We start from the raw sequence: 18,061 nt of genomic DNA on the forward strand, positions 1-18,061 counted from the left end.
TTTCCAGTGCCTGGAAAGGGCAGGTTAGGATCTTGTTCTCATGTTGGTTGAAATTCTGTTGCTTAGTGTACTAAGTAGCGACATACGTAGATCCATTGAATCAGTAGAGCCTACAGAGAAGTTGACTCACCAAATGTCCAATGATTCAGTGGAGCTACTCTGGTTGCAACATACTATGCTATGCAATGCGATTTCAATCATAGTGTTTCATAGGTTTAAGCAAAACAAACATAGCCTACTAACTCTTCTCTGTTTCACCTTATGTTGTGTGTTCAGCCACACAGTCAACCTCCTAGGCAATCTGCCTCTCAAATGTCTGGATGTCTTGCTGGCCCCCAAGGTGCATCCAGGGTCACTGGAATATATGGGAGTTAACATGGATGCTGTCAATGTTCTTCTGGATTTCCTTGACCGACGTCTTGATAGGGTGGGTGAAACGGATTGTTTTCCCAATTTATCATTGCTCCACAACTGTTTTGACTTCGCATACTTTACATGCTCAAATTAAGATAGGTTTGAGTGTCCATCTTGTGCCTTGGATGTTTGGCTTGTAGCACAGAAGTCTCAATGGCTTGTAATTCTGTTAGGAAGCCACTGTAATAACAAACCAGCATGGTAACAAAAATGCAACAACAGTGTGTGTTCTAAAAAGGTGGTATATGAAGTGTGAAAAGGATGAATTATCGGTTAAAATGGGGGACTTTCCATGATCAGATGAATTATATGGGGAACTTTCCATAGTCAGATGGACTGTTTTCGTTGGTGGTTTGAATGATGCATGTTGTGGCTTGGATCTGACTACATTGCTAAATGAAATCTTTAATGTTTGGAGTTTTTTGAGGTGAGAATATAGCTGGTAGAATGACAAAGATTAGTATTAATTAGTTTGGTCTTTTACTTCATGTTGCTCCATAACCGTGAGGCTTCCAGGATTTCATCATAGCCACATTATTTTCTCTTCTCCAAGTCTAAATACATTCCCAGTTTTTCACTTCCCTCTTGAAATGTGAAGTAGGATTTAGCAGAGGAATCTATAAAATGACTGGAGGAACATCTCACAGACTACAGTTAGACAGGCACTAGGCACAGATCTCTTATAGCTAATTTAACAGAAAAATGGGGACTTGTGCATCTCAGTTCACATGACCCCAGGGTTTTACACATCATGCACGGTCAAGAAGCATGTGCCCCTCATTAGTCATTATTGCTGCAGCAGAAACATAAAACCTTCATGCGGCTGCTTTTCCATAATGGTTGAAACAATTATTAGCCACAACCGAGTGATATTAAGTGGAAAGAACATGGCTTTAAGGTTGAAGCTTTTAAAATATTGATTATAACAAATATAGGACTGCTGCTACAAACAGGCCCTTGTGTTGGGTTCTTACATCTCCCTCATAACATGTAGCACTTACTTGGTGTCTGACATTGTTGTCTTTCCTTGCTCCTGCCAGTCACAGCCAGTGATGTGAAACAGGTGTCAGTTAATGCCAGAACAATGATGGCATGACATTAAATAGGTTGTAGTACTTGTAACAGAGGGAGTGGTGAACTTTACACAGGAATACCATTTTATTGGCAAACGTGAGTTCTTAAAACATAATATTCTCCTAGAGAATCATCCTCAGTAACTGTTTTGTTTCTTAAAACATAATGTTCTAGAGCAGTGGTCCCCAACCTTGGGCCTCCAGATGTTCTTGGACTACAACTCCCAGCCAGCACAGTTGGTGGTGAAGGCTTCTGGGAGTTGCAGTCCAAAACTCCTGAGTAACCCAAGGTTAAGAACCAGTGGTCTAGACGAGCCTATAGTATACTGACCTGCAGTAAATCCCCATATCTCATCCTATTCTCGAACACTGGTTCTTAACCTTTGTTACTCAGGTGTTTTTGAACTGCAACTCCCAGAAACCCCAGCCAGCAGAGCTGATGGTGAAGGCCTCTGGGAGTTGCAGTCCAAAAACATCTGAGTAACAAAGGTTAAGAACCAGTGTTCGAGAATAGGATGAGATATGGGGATTTACTGCAGGTCAGTATACTGTAGGCTCGTCTAGACCACTGGTTCTTAACCTTGGGTTACTCAGGAGTTTTGGACTGCAACTCCCAGAAGCCTTCACCACCAACTGTGCTGGCTGGGGTTTCTGGGAGTTGCAGTTCAAAAACATCCGAGTAACAAAGGTTAAGAACCACTGGTCTAGACTGAGAGAGGGAGAGTGTATTTGGTCCTCTGAGTGATTACGTTGTGCTGAATGAATTTTGATCTTATTCCTAAAGCTGTCTTCCTCTTCTGTTTAAGAAATCAGTATCTTTCTAAAAAGGGAGTTCAAAAATATTTCAGACTGGAAGAGATGTTTTTTTAAAGAGATATTCTGTGCCAGGTTTTTGTTTTGCTTTTGTTTTAAGTAGGTTGGTGCTACAATATTATTGAAAGTCTCCAGTCTGAGCCCTTGTCGGTGGCGATTCACCTTCACTGCTGATCTAATTCATGAGATCATACATTTTTCACAAGAACTCATTCTAAAGCAGTGAAGAAACCCTTTAAATGAGTACCCAGCTTGCTGGGGGGGGCAATGTGTAGCCTGTATAATTAAAATTGTAAACCGCCCGGAGAGTGCTTGTAGCGCTATGGGGCGGTATATAAGTCCAATAAATAAATAAAGAAATAAATAAATAAAGAATTATCTTTTGTGTTGTGTATGTATAAGTGGAATATCACGATCATTGAAAAAGTGTGACCCGGGAAGTTCTTGCTGCCTGAATTTCACCCTGGTGCAAAGTGAAACAAGCAAAAACAAAACAAAACAGCTACTGAGGATGATTTTTAAAGATCCAGAATGCCAAAGTGGTTTTCTTTTTAAAAAAATCCTGGAAGCTAGGGGTTTTCTTGCTGTTTATCACTTCGGGTGCCTAAGCCTTGTGTCATCTTGCCAGTGAGAGAGATGTCATCACCAGCAGTGAACATACAGGGGAACAAATGTTTTGTCTGGATACGTCCCCAGCCTATGCCTGAGTTGCATTTCAGAGAACTGAACCACCTCTTTGTTTCTTTTCTGTAAGAGTCTGTGCTCTTATGGGAGTCTTTAAATGCATCAAAAATACAACATAGGTGTGTTGATGACCTCCTTTTTATTGTGGGGTCTTCCATAGGGTCACAAACTTAAGGAGAGTCTGACCCCTGTGCTGAGTTTACTGACTGAGAGTGCCCGTGTCCATCGTCAGACGAGGAAGTTCCTTAAAGCTAAGGTACTGTTTTTTCAATCAGGTAAGATCTATAAAATAAATACTCCTATTGAGCACAGAAGAATATAAGGTGACCCCCTACGAGTGTCCTCAGTTTGGGAACACATTTTCAAGACGGTGTGAAATGAGCTCATAGACTTTCTGAGATGTTGATTGTTGCCCAAACATTGCATAACCATAAGATATAAAATATTTCAGCTCTGTCATGACACTGTGGGAAGGTGCCTTGTGACATATGTCACTGCTTTTTCTATCCTAAAGGAGCAATTCCTTTCAAAGCCCCAAACATGCATGTTGTGGCCATCTAGTACGGGATTGGGAGAGTGGAACTCTCAAAGGGCATACTAAGCAGCCAGAGAAGGAAATCTTGCTTTGGTTTTACTGAGTATGCAGCTTCGATGCTGCCTGCTTCACTACTGTGACAGTCTGATACTTTGCCTTTAAGGACTGTTGGATAGGTCTATGGTTTAGGTATCTCTGTGGAGCCAGAGGTGGAGTTTGATTCCCACTGTGCTTCCTTGACATAGGGTCTGTTCAAGCTTTGCAGCTCCAAGCTGCTGATGATGGTGGTTATAGTGTAGCAAATTGGTTCTATATACTATACTATATACTATGTATAGGCTTACAATGACAATAAATTTATTTGATTTGATTTAATGGAAATTAATCTAAACTAGATGGGAACTGACAGAAGAGATTAGAGAAACAGTGGCTTTATTTAACCTTTGTAAAACTCTTTCTCTTCCCTGTCCTAAAAGTTACTGGGTCTTAAGTCCTGTGCCCATGGACACAGAAGAACAATTGGGCATCACTATTTACAGTACTTCCATTACTAAGATCATGGCCACTGGTCCCATCACCTCCTGGCAAATAGAAGGGGAAGATATGGAGGTAGTGACAGATTTTACTTTTTTGGGCTCCATGATAACTGCAGATGGTGACAGCAGTCAGGAAATTAAAAGACGCCTTCTTCTTGGGAGGAAAGCGATGACAAACCTCGACAGCATCTTAAAAAGCAGAGACATCACCTTGCCAACAAAAGTCCGCATAGTCAAAGCTATGGTTTTTCCTGTAGTGATGTACGGAAGTGAGAGCTGGACCACAAAGAAAGCTGACCGCCGAAGAATTGATGCTTTTGAAGTGTGGTGCTGGAGGAGGCTCTTGAGAGTCCCCTGGACTGCAAGGAGAACAAACCTATCCATCTTGAAGGAAATCAACCCTGAGTGTTCACTGGAAGAACAGATCCTGAAACTGAGGCTCCAATACTTTGGCCATCTCACAAGAAGAGAAGACTCCCTGGAAAAGACCCTGATGTTAGGAAAGTGTGACGGCAAGAGGAGAAGGGGACGACATATGATGAGATGGTTGGACAGTGTCATCGAAGCGACCAACATGAATTTGACCCAGCTCCGGGAGGCAGTAGAAGACAGGAGGGCCTGGCGTGCTCTGGTCCATGAGGTCACGAAGAGTCAGACATGACTAAATGACTAAAAAACAACAAATTACTATGAGATTCAACATCTCCAGTTTTCTTTGTGGCTTTTTTCCCCTTAAATGCCTTTTATTCATCACTGTTGCTCTCAAAGAACCTGTTGCAGAGACAAGGGGATATCAAGAGAGAGCTGGTCCATGCCACCATGGATAGAATGTAGTTTTACAGTCCTGTGCAGAGCAAAATGTATTTTGATGCAGTCATCTAATTGTTCTGCTACATGCCCTGGGTACCACAACAGCTGCTCTGTACTGCTCCACGTGTTTTGTCAGTTGGCTGTAGTACAACAGATGTATCCTTCATTCATGCAATTGTGATAGATGGAAACAATCACATTATTACCTGTTGCACTAACCGAAGGGCCGATGTGCATTTATGACTCATTTGCTGCCCAGTTTTCCTCAACAGTGGGTTTCTCAAAATGAAGGCATGACATTTTATTAATGCTCAGAGTTCAAAATGACAAGGGAAGTGTCTTTTCTTTATTAGTTGAGGTACACATTTGATTGTGTTTGTGAGTGCTCCATGGGATAGGGTTTGCGGGAGTGCTACAGCTTTCTTTCGCTTGTCTTTGACGACATGATTCGTGATTAGCAACCAGACCTTCTCCCAATGCCCGCTTGGTTTGAGAACTCATTTTATTATTTTACAATCCCTCTTATATTATTCCAGTGTGGGTGCCTATTTTAAAATTGGCAGTTACATTAATGACCCTCTGGGCTGGTTAACTTCCTTGAGGCACTTTTGGCGCAGTATTTTCAAGACCCCGTGAGAGCCAGCTTACTAGAATGGCTTTTTAATGTAACTCTTCCCTTTGCATGGGTCCACAGGTCCTCCCTCCACTGCGAGATGTGAAAAATAGACCAGAGGTGGGGAATTTGCTGAGGAATAAACTTGTGCGCCTCATGACTCACATTGACACGGACGTGAAGCACTGTGCTGCTGAGTTCCTCTTTGTTCTCTGCAAGGAGAGTGGTTAGTGGCTGTTAATTTTGTTTTGTTCGTTTTGCACTGGTTACATTATGTGTTGGCTCTCTGACCAAGGGAGTGGTGAACAGGCTGCTGTGACAATCGTGTAACTTCTATAGGATTCTTAGTGGACCAGAGCCTGGGCAAAGCAAGCGTGCTTTGGTGGTGGTTGTTTGATTATTAAGAACCGAGGCAAATCAAGCACACAGGAGTTATAAGCCAAAGGGTACAATCCTTGAGTAGCAGGACAGATGCAAATAAGGCACCTTCGATATTTACTTGTGATACTCTTAGAAGAAAGAAAAAATTGCATTAATAAAGGAGGGAAATACAATGGAGGCACGGATAGTCACAACCAAGCTTGCATTCTCTGCTCGCTTCCATCAAGGGACCTCTCTTCACAGCAGTATTACCATTTCTTTTCCTGATGGTTTGGAAAATGAAAGTGGTTTTCATGTTTCTTCTTCCCAAAGTGGTATAAATGCCATTCTCTAACACACATATTATTCTGCAGAGAATGGTACAACGTTTCCCATGTGAATCTCACATACTTGGTACTCGTACAAGAAAAGGCCTCTAGAGACAGAGAATTAAAGTTGGCAGGATGACAGATGCTTTTTCCTGTAAGTTCCTCCATTGCTGGACACAAAAAGAGATCATGAAGTTTAAAACTCAGTACTCTGTAACCCCAGATCAAAAAGATTTTTGAAAGTTAGAAGATTCTAAAGGTGGTATCCTAATGTGCAGTGCTGTCATCTCTGAGTTAAATTCAGTTGCTCATTTTAAAAGATGGATCTGAACTTTCTTTCGAGACCTTCAGTCAGATGCAAGAAGCCCTGCTGATCACAGAGGTCCAAGGTACATGGGCAACATAAAAAACTTGTCCCCTCTTCCTCCCTTTGTCCATTTGTTGAAATCCTGACAGGGATGCTACCGGGAAACAAGAAACAGCCTTGCATTTTAAAAAAATTGTCTTCATCTATTGAGTTTGCAGGAGAAAGTGACCCCTTTTGTCTTCCTTTCTTTCAACAGTGTCCCGGTTTGTGAAGTACACAGGATATGGTAATGCTGCTGGGCTCCTGGCAGCACGAGGTCTCATGGCTGGAGGTCGGACAGAAGGAGAATACTCTGAAGATGAAGACACTGATACAGAGGAGTATAAGGAAGCAAAACCCAAGTATGGCCCCATTTCTAACCATCACTTCCCTTAGGTTTTCTCCTTTGCTTCTTTTCATACATACAACTTCCTTCTTACACCATATGTAAATCATTTCTTACTCATACTATTACTCTTTTTCTCCTCTGTTTCTTCTTGGTGCAGTCTTTATTTCTGTGTCTTTAATACTTGGACTACCTCCTTCTTTCTTTCCTTACATGTATACATTAATCATTAATCATTGCTTGTGAGACTGCACTTGCAGTTGCAAATGAGAACTTAGCATTTGTTTAGGCCAGCAGTTTTTCCAGCAGAGAATCACACAAAGATATACCACCAGGTTCCACTCTTTGACGTTGACAGAGTTGCTTGATGTAAAAGATTGTATGTTGCCACAGATGATCTAGCCAGTTTTTTCTTAATTCTTGGCTTCTGTTCTGTTCATTATTAGAAGATTCTACCCTCCCAACCTCAATATGTATAAAGTCTTTGTAAGTCTCTTCGTATGAGTTCCCCATAGATTTCTTTGTATGGACATCCTGCAGTTATTCTTTTTATCAACAGCCACTTCACATCAGCATTTCAGGGTTTGCTTCTCACTTTCTCCATTTACTAACTTTCACCATTTTTTCTGTGAATTTCAAATTTACCATAATGTATGTAGGTACAACTACAGTGGTGCCCCGCATAGCAACGTTAATCTGTTCCAGGAAAAACGTCGCTATGTGGATTCGTCGCTATGCGGGGCAGAAAACCCTATAAGAACACATTAAAACACGTTTAGTGCATTCTTATGGGGGGTAAACTCACCGTTATGCGAAGATCCCTCATGCGGCCGCCATTTTCGCGCCCTCGGTAAGCGAGGGCAGGACGCGAAAACGGAGCCATTTTCTTTACCCAGTGGCCATTTTGGAACCGCCGATCAGCTGTTTTTTAAAAATCGCTATGCGATTTTTGGCCATTTGAAACATCGGTATGCGATCATATTAGTGATCGCAAAATCCACATCGCTATGCGGATTCATCGTTAAACGGTGCGCTCATTATGCGAGGCACCACTGTACATATATAGTATAACTGTTTGCTTAATAACTTACACAACTGTAAGAAGAAGAAGAACTGTACCTGGACAGCAAGGGACAAGAATGAACTGAACCAAGACATGATAAAAATACTTTTATGAACACACTTTGAAAGAAAACTATGAACCAGAGTCTGAAGCAGTGGTTCTCAACCTTTGATGTTTTAGACTGCAGCTCCCAGAAACTGCAGACAGCATAGCAAGTAATTGTAGGAATTGAAGTCTAAAACATCTGGAGCATTAAAGGCTAATTATAGCATTAGATTTCTGGGCTACTAACTTTCTCTCTGTATTCAAGCAAGCCACTCCACATAAAAATAAATATGATACGCTTGTATTACTAGGAGGGCCACCATTTGCCTTGTCAAGTCCTTGGTGACCTTTTTCATTTATCATTGGGACTAGGTGGTTCTCAGGAATCATGCAAATAGCAGAATGTTGAAGCCAGGAGAAAAGTCTATTGATTCAGTGTACTTGAGCTTAATATGTCCCCCTGCTTGTTAATTAACATATACTTCTGTTTTCTTTCTCTGTGTTTTATTGTCATCGTGGCTTCTCTGTATAGTATTAATCCTATAACTGGACGTGTAGAAGAGAAACTTCCCAACCCAATGGAGGGGATGACAGATGAGCAGAAAGAGTTTGAAGCAATGAAATTGGTGAACATGTTTGACAAACTCTCCAGGTACCAAATATATATATATAATCCGTGAATGGCTTGTTTGTCTGAAAAGTAATCTGAAAGATTTTGGTTCATCAATTAATTATTTTTAGCATTTATAGCGTACTTTGTAACTACAGTTCTCCAGGCAGTGTATGATTAGATTTTTCAAAAAGGATATAACATCATGATAAAAGAAAAAGAACGTCAAGGGTTGAAGGAATCTGTAACTCCAAATGCAAATCCAACACACAGTTTCTAAATTATTTAATTCCACATATCCTGTTTTGTCTCCCAAGTCATTGGGTTGCCTTAGATTATGAGCAGTTATGGGATAGGAAAATTGGCACAGCAAAAAAACTGTCTTGAGTTCCTGGAATACAGTAGGATAGACCATGTAATTAACTGCTTTTTTCCCAATGAACTTTTATTTCTGCAGCCACTAAGTAGAAATGTAATGAAACTAGATTGCAGAAGGAAGGAGGGATTGTCCAGCTGTCATGGCTTCAGCTGTCATGCCAGTAACTACATGTGACTCCCCGGGTCCCAAAGTACAGCCTCCTCACCCTCAACATTTTTTTAAATGCACAAAAGCTCCCTCATGCCTTCTTTGTAGCCTTCGTTTCATGCTGCAGTATTCCTGGGGGCGATGGTCCTTCTGGACATACGGTCTGTAGAACATCAAGAACAATAAGACTACCACCCCCAGGAAGCACTGCGACAACTTCCTCTCTGGAAGCATTGCAACAGGAAATGGAAGCTTAGAATGAGGCCTTGAAAGAAGCCTCAGCCTTGTCCATGTAACTGAAATGAAGATCTTCGCAAGTTGTGTTTTTCTGGACGGAAACTCCCAGAACTCTGCCTGGGGTATTCGTAGAGGATTCTGGGATTTGGAGGAGGAGGAGGAGGACTTGTTGCTGCTGCTGCTGCTGCTACTACTACTACTACTACTAACAACAACAACAACAACAACAACAACAACAACAACAGATGGCACATAGGTAGCAGCCAAAAACAACATGTTCTTTGTGGTGACCAGAGGGCATGAGAACGTTTTATTCCCCCTGTAAAGTATGATATTGTTTAGGAAAAACATCTGGAGGGAAGTGGATATGGGGGTTGGTGTGGCCTTCTGTGGCCCACTGGTGGGCATGTGTGGGCCTTCTGGATCTCTCGAAGTTGCCAGCCCAGGTTCATACCCTGCTTGTCCACAATATGCTTTTGAATTATGTCACTACCACCATGCTCCTTCTGCAGGCTCCAGAGGGATCTCTCTGAATGGCTGCTACTTGGGAGTACTATTGGCAGAGACAGATGGCAGCTAATGCCTCCAACATTTCTTCCCAGCAGGCATGCACTTTACAGTAGTTCCTCGTGCATCATTTAGGGGCAATGCAGGCAGGAGTCCAGGGACTACCTAAAGAGTTCAAAAGAGATATTGGTTGGCAGCAAAAAGGGCAGCAGACGGCATTTTTGATGCTGATACCCTAGGTTTCCAGTATATATGAGATGGGTAGAAATGCTAGTTTGAGTACTGTGTTAACAGTGCTTCTGTTGGAACATTGCTTTCTCTTGCCATTGGTCTTGCCTGTAAGTAGAGAGGTTGATAACGTACAACTCTCTGCATGTTGTTGGACTGCAACTCCCTTCATCTCTCACTCTTGGCAATACTAGAATTAGCGCTGGACACTCAAGAGTTGCTTATTCAAAAATCTTTCCCCATCAAGCCTGTTGACAAATGCTTCTGGAATTTCTTCAGATTAGGTCAAAAACAGGATATGTGCAGCCTTCCAGATTTGGTTGTAATGCAGCTCCAAGTAGGGCTAGCCGGAAGAGCCAAGAGTAAGAGATGAAGGGAGTTGCAGTCCAACAACACTAACTGTCAGCCTCCTCTTGTGAGAGAATAAGAATATGAACTTAATATTCTTAAGAATATGAACTTAATATTCTTAAGAATATGAACTTAATATTCTTAAGAATATGAACTTAATATTCTTAAGAATATGAACTTAATATTAACAATAACAGTTAGTTTATGATACATAGCAAAGGTGCTCCTTTAAACAAGTGTTGCCGTGAGAAGCAGGATTGCACCACATTGCAGAGTGAAGAGAAAGCAGATTCAGTGACTGCAGCATAGGTTTTATAACAAGCTGGTTTGCACTTTTTCCACTGTTTCCTCTCCCTGTCTCTACGTTTAGGGGATATAGTTTGCTATATAAATTGAACAGAATCAGAATACAGTCACTTTGTTTTAGCTGAGGTGACTGAATGTCAACATCTGCTCTCTGCCCCAACATGGGAACTATAAACTTTCCACTTAAGGGCAGACCAATCTTCCATTGACTTTGGATAAGCTAGAGGATGTTAAGAAAGCTCATGTTGTTTGGCTGTTCTCCCTGAAGATTAAATCTGAAATGTGTTGAGAAGTTTTGAAATGAAATTGTTAATAAACCAATCCTGCATCCAAAGGTTTTGCTTTCCTATTAGCTAGGAAGCCTTCACACATGTTTGGTGTTCAGACTTTGTTTAGACTCCTAGGGAGCGAGGAGATGGGAAGGCTATGGATACACCCATTCAGGTAAACATTGAGGAGAGCGCCTTAGCTCAGAGAGGAGACACATGAATTGTATGTAAATTCATCCTATATCCCAAATGTTTCATTCTTCTTCGTGGTCTCTGTGAATTCACACATATGGTTTAGTCTGCGCCTGCGCTGACATTCTCGGAGCACTCCAGAGCTAAAATAACAATTTTATGGGATGATCCCCCATGAAGCACAAGCTCCTCCCACCCAAGATTCCCCTCAGTTCCTTTTTTCTGCCGTGCTGTAAAGTTCTACATATTCATGACCTCCACGACTTCAGTGCTAAAGCAATCCAGACTCAGCCTTGAACCACTCCAATAGTGGTATCTTTTCTTTTTGACCAACTAGAGGATCCCTAATCCAAGTAACTGCAAGTTCAGTTCTATCACCATTGGAAAGTATCAACCTTCAATGTATTCACTGGGGTCCGTACACCGATGACAGGTTTTATTGCTCCTGTGCAGGTGCGGACAGAAACACTGTCGGGGACATGGCAGTGGACAGGGAATTTGCCATAACTCTTCCCTCCGATACATTTTCCCCCCTACGGACAATCTTCCATCACCATCATTCCTAATCAAACGCGATCCAAATACCTCCTTGATGACCAAGGTAGTCCTAGTTTGCCTGTCTCAGATCGATATAGACAGACACATGTCAGTTCCCTCTGGTTCCTCACCTCCTAACTTTGGAGGGAAGGATGGTCTACCATATAGGTCTATCGTTCATGAACTTGGCAACCTGGGAAATACTCCCACTTTGGCATCAGTGCTCGATCGAGCTCGAAAACCATCAACTTGATGTTGATGTGTAAATAAATGAAATCTTTATTAAATATACTGAAACAAAGAACTACCTTACCAACTTTCTTTGAAACTGTTGCCTACTTGGCTTTCTGTTTATGCTTTAAAATGTTATACATCTGCTATTGTTGCCCATTAACCAGATTATTCTGGTATGTAGGACTTTTGTCTCACTCTAGGGTCAAACATCTTTTCACAGGACTTAGTACCACCCGTCCTCCATGTAAACGCATTGTTCCTCAATGGTCTATAGATCTTTCTAAATTCACTCATGTGCCTGCCATTCGAGCCCATTTTCTCTTCAAATGCGAAATTACTGACTTTGAACAGCCTTCCTAGTGGCTGTCATATCTGCCAAGGGAACACGCGAAATAGCTGGATTGTGATTTGATCCACCTGTTATTCAATTTTCCTGATAAAGTGACTTCCTACTTTAATGTCTCATTCTGACGTATTCGATTAATTTTCATGTTTATCTATGCTTCATCTTACCATCATTCCTCAGATCACCATCATCTCCTTTAGAGCACATGCTCCACAATATTTATGTAAGGCGCTCACCAGCATTTTCTCTGGACAGTACCAGAACTTCTGAACAGATGACAGGCTCTTTTGATGCTTTCATTCTTTTCATTTCAAAAGTCCAGTTTCTTCCTATCCATCTCTAGATCGATGGTCCAGACTGTATCTATGGCTTGCCAGCGGTCAGACGAGTCACCGTCTAATCAGCTTTAGGCTCATTCCACGGAGTGGTGTCTACCTCGGCTGCATCCAGAGTAGAATCGAGACTCTCAACATCTACCGTGCACCAATATGATCCATGCCATCTACCTTTGCGGAGCACTACTGGCTACACGTAGGTAAACGCAATAACGCTGGATTTGGCAGAAATGTGTTGTCATCCTTCCTACCGTGATGTCCCACCTGCCAATAAGTAAGCTTGCCAGTCACCCATATGTGTGTATTCACAGAGGCCACGAAGAAGAAAGAAAGGTTACTTACCTGTAACCATGGTTCTTCGAGTGGACCTCTGTGAATTCACACTACCCGCCCATCCTCCCCTCTGTCCGTCACGAGTATCTTATTGTTGTATAACTCTCATGCCCGGCGGACAAATTGCAGGAACTGAGGGGAATCTTGGGTGGGAGGAGCTTGTGCCTCATGGGGGATCACACCATAAAATTGTTACTTTTAGCTCTAGAATGCTCCGAGAATGTCAGCGCAGGCGCAGACTAAACCCATATGTGTGAATTCACAGAGGTCCACTCGAAGAACCATGGTTACAGGTAAGTAACCTTTCTTTTTCAGTGAAAGAATGTTTAAATATTTGGCTTGAAAAGGCATCTGCTGGAAACTGCAATAAGCTAGCAATGTGTTACAGTCAACCCTTGATTTACGAACGTAATCCATTCCGGAATGAAGTTTGTAAGTTGAAAAGTTCGTAACTTAGGAATGCATTGAAAACCAATTAATCCGTTCCGGCTGTTTTTGGTTCTTAGGTCAAGGGGCGGTTTGTAAGTCGAAGCATTAGTTCCCATCTGAATTAATGCAAAGCCAGTTAATCCGTTCCTACCACTAGGGGCAGAATTTTTTTCTTTCTTTTTTTTAAACCTAAGATGGCATAGGTTTTAAAAAAGGGCAGGAAACCACAGAGGGAACGAACGAACGCTGTTTAAAAAGAACACTTTTTAAATCAAGCACCTTTTACACCAAAACAGGCACTTTTTCAACCAAGCACCTTTTAAATCAAAACAAGCAACTTTTAAAACAACCAAGCACATTTTTACCCGAGCAGGTTTTAACTCAAATTGAGCCCCCTTTTACCCAAGCACCGTTTGACCCAAACAAAGCACCTTTTAAACTAAATTTTACATTTAAAAATGACAATACCAGGCAGTCCCAGGTCTCTCTTCCCACTGTCTAACTGCTTGGACAAGCGAGGAAGCAGACAAGCAGCCTCTTCGCTAACTGAAAGTTCAAATTTCCCGCTTTCCCTGCCTTCCCTGTACTTTTTTTCGATTCGTAACTCGAATCCAAGTTTGCAAGTCGAGTCCATATTTTCCTATCAGAACGGTTTGTAAGTCAAAATGTTCATAACTAGGGCCGTTCGTAAGTCGAGGGTTGACTACAGAAAATCCAGTACAGTGGTGCCCCGCACAGCGAGGTTAATCCGTTCCGAATTAACCGTCGCTATGGGGAAACATCGCTATACGGAACGGAAAAACCCATTGGAACGCATTAAACTTCGTTTAATGCGTTCCAATGGGGCCCAAAACTCACCGTTCTGCGATGTTTCCCCATCCGGCCGCCATTTTCGTGCCCTCGGTAAGCGAGGGCAGGGCGCAAAAATCATTTTGGAACCGCCAATCAGCTGTTTTTAAAAAATCGCTATGCGAAAATCGGTAAGCGAAACGCTTACCGATCGTTGCAAAGCGATTTTCAGCCATAGAAAGCATCGGTATGTGATCACATTAGCGATCCCAAAAAACGGATCGCTATGCGAATTCGTCATTAAACGGTGCGCTCGTTATGCGAGGCACCACTGTAGTTAATTCGGTGTCAGTGTGAATGTGTAGAGCTTAAAGCCACAAGAGTGAGCTAGATGCTGCCCTCCTGCCCAGTTTTCTAGTCAACTGAACCCTCAGAATCTTCTCTCCATGGTGGATTTTTTTAAAAAAGGGGATAGTTGTGCTTCTGGAAACTTCCAGGAAGTATAGTTCTCTGAAATAAGGTGTACACAACCGGCTGCCTTGTTTTTGACAACAAGAAAAGGATGTTAGAAAAGTAGAAGCAGAAGTACCAACCATTTCTGCTTTCTGGGGCTGGTTCCAGACAGTAAAGCTTCAAATCCTCTTTCAGAAATACTGGATTCCAGTCCACTTCCGTTCACTGATACGGAAAAGGCTGTTTTAATACAAAGGAATTTCAAGGGGAGACAAGAACAGGAGGTGGCTGAACTGGGATATAATCACAAGTTTCAGGGCATCAGTGAATGTTTAAACTTGAAGTCAGAGGGTAAAATTCTAAAGGAGTGATACCAAGAAGGAAAAAAAGAGCACATCATTTGTGTAATGTTTTCTTAGCATAATGTGTGTGTGAAATAGCTTTCACAGTTTTGTGTATGGCCAAATGCCCAGCCATTTGCAAGATGCTCATTTGACAGTAGCAACAGGAAACCTGGGTTCAGCCCAGGCACCTGGGTTTGAGGAAATGGATTGTGGTTTGTGGCAGCTCACACTGAAATAAATAAGTTCATCTCTAAAGTGCTGCAACTCTTTGTTTCTATTTTTGCTATCTGAACAAACTGAAACAGACTAAAGTGAGTAACTGCAAACCCACTCACACTTTCTTCGCCTTTATTGTTTTCAGAAGGAACAAACTGCCAGGTAGATTTATATTGGGTAACACCTGAGAAACATCAATTAACTCTCTTGTTTATTCTTAGGATGTTAATGCTAATTGTCTGTTGTCATGGTTATTTTCTGCATCCAAATTTGTCCTGCTCCTATCCTCTACAATGTGTATATATAGCCCTGATCTGATACTCTGTGCATCTGAAGGAAGTGAACAGCAATTGTTGAAAGCTCATGTTAAAATAAATCTGTTACAAATGCTACAATGAGAGGTGCATAGCTAGAGGTGCCACAAGACTACTTCCTGGTATCTTACTGGTACAGAGAGAGAGAGACCATGGCTCTCTCTTTGGAAAAATAGCTGCAATAGAAGATAATGGATGGATTGTATATTCCCAAAGTGGACATGTCTCTAGCCTTGACATGTGGCTACCTTTGGTGGTACTTTTTCTCTGTGTCAGGGGTAGAGAACACTGGAGGTTATAGGAGGAAACGTTCCATCCATCTCTTGATCCACCACAGGACTTCTGGGGAAAGTGAGCAGAAGGTCACTTCTGGCCTTTCAAAAAGAGTCTTTGTTTTGCTAAAACAGAGCGGTAGGGGCACTGATTGTTCCAGAGGACAATCACACCCCCTTCTGGAGGCATGATTCTCACATTTTAAGAGACATTTTTGGCAAAGGGGGGGCAGAGACTTAGGAGCTCCAGGGGCCATAGAAATGTTTCTTATTCACACCCTGCTTTAAAATTTTCCTTTTGGGATTCTGTTGTTCGTGACAATGCTGCTATTTTCCCTCTTTCTATTTCAGACAGCAGGTCATCCAGCCTATGGGAATGGGTCCAGATGGCACGTTAACATCTATGGATGAAGCTGTTCATCAGATGGCTGAAGAGAGGTTATCATCTGATTCTGACTTGGAATTAGACTAACAGAGCCTGTCTTGTTCCTCTGAAACCTGTGGGCCCTCTATTCTCCCTCCATAACAGGTGCTGTGTCGGAAGATCAGTCCCAGAAAGGACTCTATATGGACTAGATTCCCACACCCAGACAGGTATAATACCTGATTCTTCACTAGCACTATGACACTCTTACCCTTGAGAGCTTTGGACAACTTGGCTCTCTCCTGCTCTCTTTATCCCTCAGTATCCCTGAGCGCTTCATGCTTGGAATCTTTCCAAGGTCTTCCCAGTGTATTTGATGTAGACTGGGAAGGAGGGAGAAGGGAAGACAGTCTCTGTATGTATCAAAAGGACATCAGCAGCATATGGAGCATTGGGAGTGCATGTGTGCAAGCTACCTGCATGGAAAGAAAGTGTGGTATACATGCATCTATGCATGCTTGCAGTGGGGTGTGTGAATGGATACTTGTGCCAAGCACATAATGTAGCAACCAGGCTGTGTGGTGACATTTCAGAACACATGAATATTCTGGAGAACTGTGAATGTATACTTGCAGAGGATATGATTGGAACATATTATAGGAATGTGCAAAGAAAGAGAAGCTTGCATTTTTTCCACATGTGATGTGTGAAACTGTACCACTGAATGCATTTATTTGGAAAGTCTGTGGTGAACAAATTTATTTTAAGCAGTTCCCCTTAAGACACATTACAGATGGAAACATGCGGGTAAAAAAATGTGCATATGGTTGAATTTGTGTGTGTGTGTACAAACACATCTGTACATATACATAAGGTAGATAACAGGAATCTGTTTATCTTAACAGTAGAGATATGTGAAAATCTCTGGATCTTTCTCTCGTCACACTGACATACATGTTGATATTTGATTATCTGGAGCTGGAAGGACGCTGATTCCTATATAGTCTGACACTGTATGGTGTCTTCTCTTTCATGTTTAGTCTTATATCATTGCTTTTTGTGCTTTCAGAACAAAAGGCAGTGGGCAGTTGCTTACTCGCATTCTAAAGTATCTGCTTCTATTCCCATTCTTCCATAGCATTTGGCATTCAAAGTTTGCTCTTAAGCATCTTTGTCTTTTACCTTAATTTTAGATTTTTCTGCTCAACAAAGCAGCTCATATCTTAGCTTGTTTCCACTATCAACAATTTCTGAACTTAGCACCAATGTAAATGAAAGATTTTCAGTAGAATAAAGAAAACCTTCTGATGATAATGCATGTGCCTGTGTGATTCTTTGGGATATTGTATATCTGAGCATTTAGAAACAGATGAATGTCTCTAGGTGTAGACACTTTGGGATGGCTGCTGTTGAAGTAACATTATATTGAAACATAGAGCAAAGCAGACAAGCTAAGTGTGAAACTTACTAGACACACAACAAGTTGAACCTCAATGAATTTTATATAGGTCAATCTGTAGTTATTGTGTGTGCAAAGAAATCTTGATTAGAGTATGCCACTGGAGGTTAATCACCCACTTCTGTGATTCTGTGGAAGCACTGGGCTGTTCACAGACTGCCTTAATTTTGAGTATAATTATGGCTGATCCTGCTATATATCCTGTTTCCTCTATGTAATAGGAGACTAATGCCAGTAAAATGCTGAAAACCATTGTTCATATGCATTTCAAAACTTTGCAACTAGCTTGGATATCAAAGAAGTCCTGCTTGATCAACTTAAAGGAGCATTTCGTTCAGCATTTCTGTTTCCTGCAGTGATCAAGCAGGTGTTTCTAGGAAGCCACCACCCAGGGCCACCTCTACCATTACTTCCCAGTCCTCTGTGAATTGGTATGCAGAGGC

At 41.8% G+C, this 18,061-nt stretch overlaps 1 protein-coding gene across 6 annotated transcripts in view; it reads left to right on the forward strand.

Annotated features, from left to right (window-relative positions):
- The window catches only part of RIC8A (RIC8 guanine nucleotide exchange factor A), a 35,284-nt gene extending 17,811 nt beyond the window's left edge, over nt 1–17,473 (forward strand). For all 6 annotated transcript variants that reach the window (XM_020806949.3, XM_020806948.3, XM_078383587.1 and 3 more), the window contains 6 exons: nt 277–427; nt 3,145–3,240; nt 5,560–5,704; nt 6,731–6,875; nt 8,500–8,619; nt 16,147–17,473. In XM_020806949.3, coding sequence (XP_020662608.1) covers nt 277–427; nt 3,145–3,240; nt 5,560–5,704; nt 6,731–6,875; nt 8,500–8,619; nt 16,147–16,267 — 778 coding nt within the window. In that variant the 3' untranslated portion in view covers nt 16,268–17,473. The remainder of the gene's footprint in view (nt 1–276; nt 428–3,144; nt 3,241–5,559; nt 5,705–6,730; nt 6,876–8,499; nt 8,620–16,146) is intronic.
- The last annotated feature ends 588 nt before the right edge of the window (nt 17,474–18,061 follow it).

This window comes from Pogona vitticeps, chromosome 1, assembly GCF_051106095.1.
Source record: "Pogona vitticeps strain Pit_001003342236 chromosome 1, PviZW2.1, whole genome shotgun sequence".
NCBI lineage: Eukaryota > Metazoa > Chordata > Lepidosauria > Squamata > Agamidae > Pogona > Pogona vitticeps.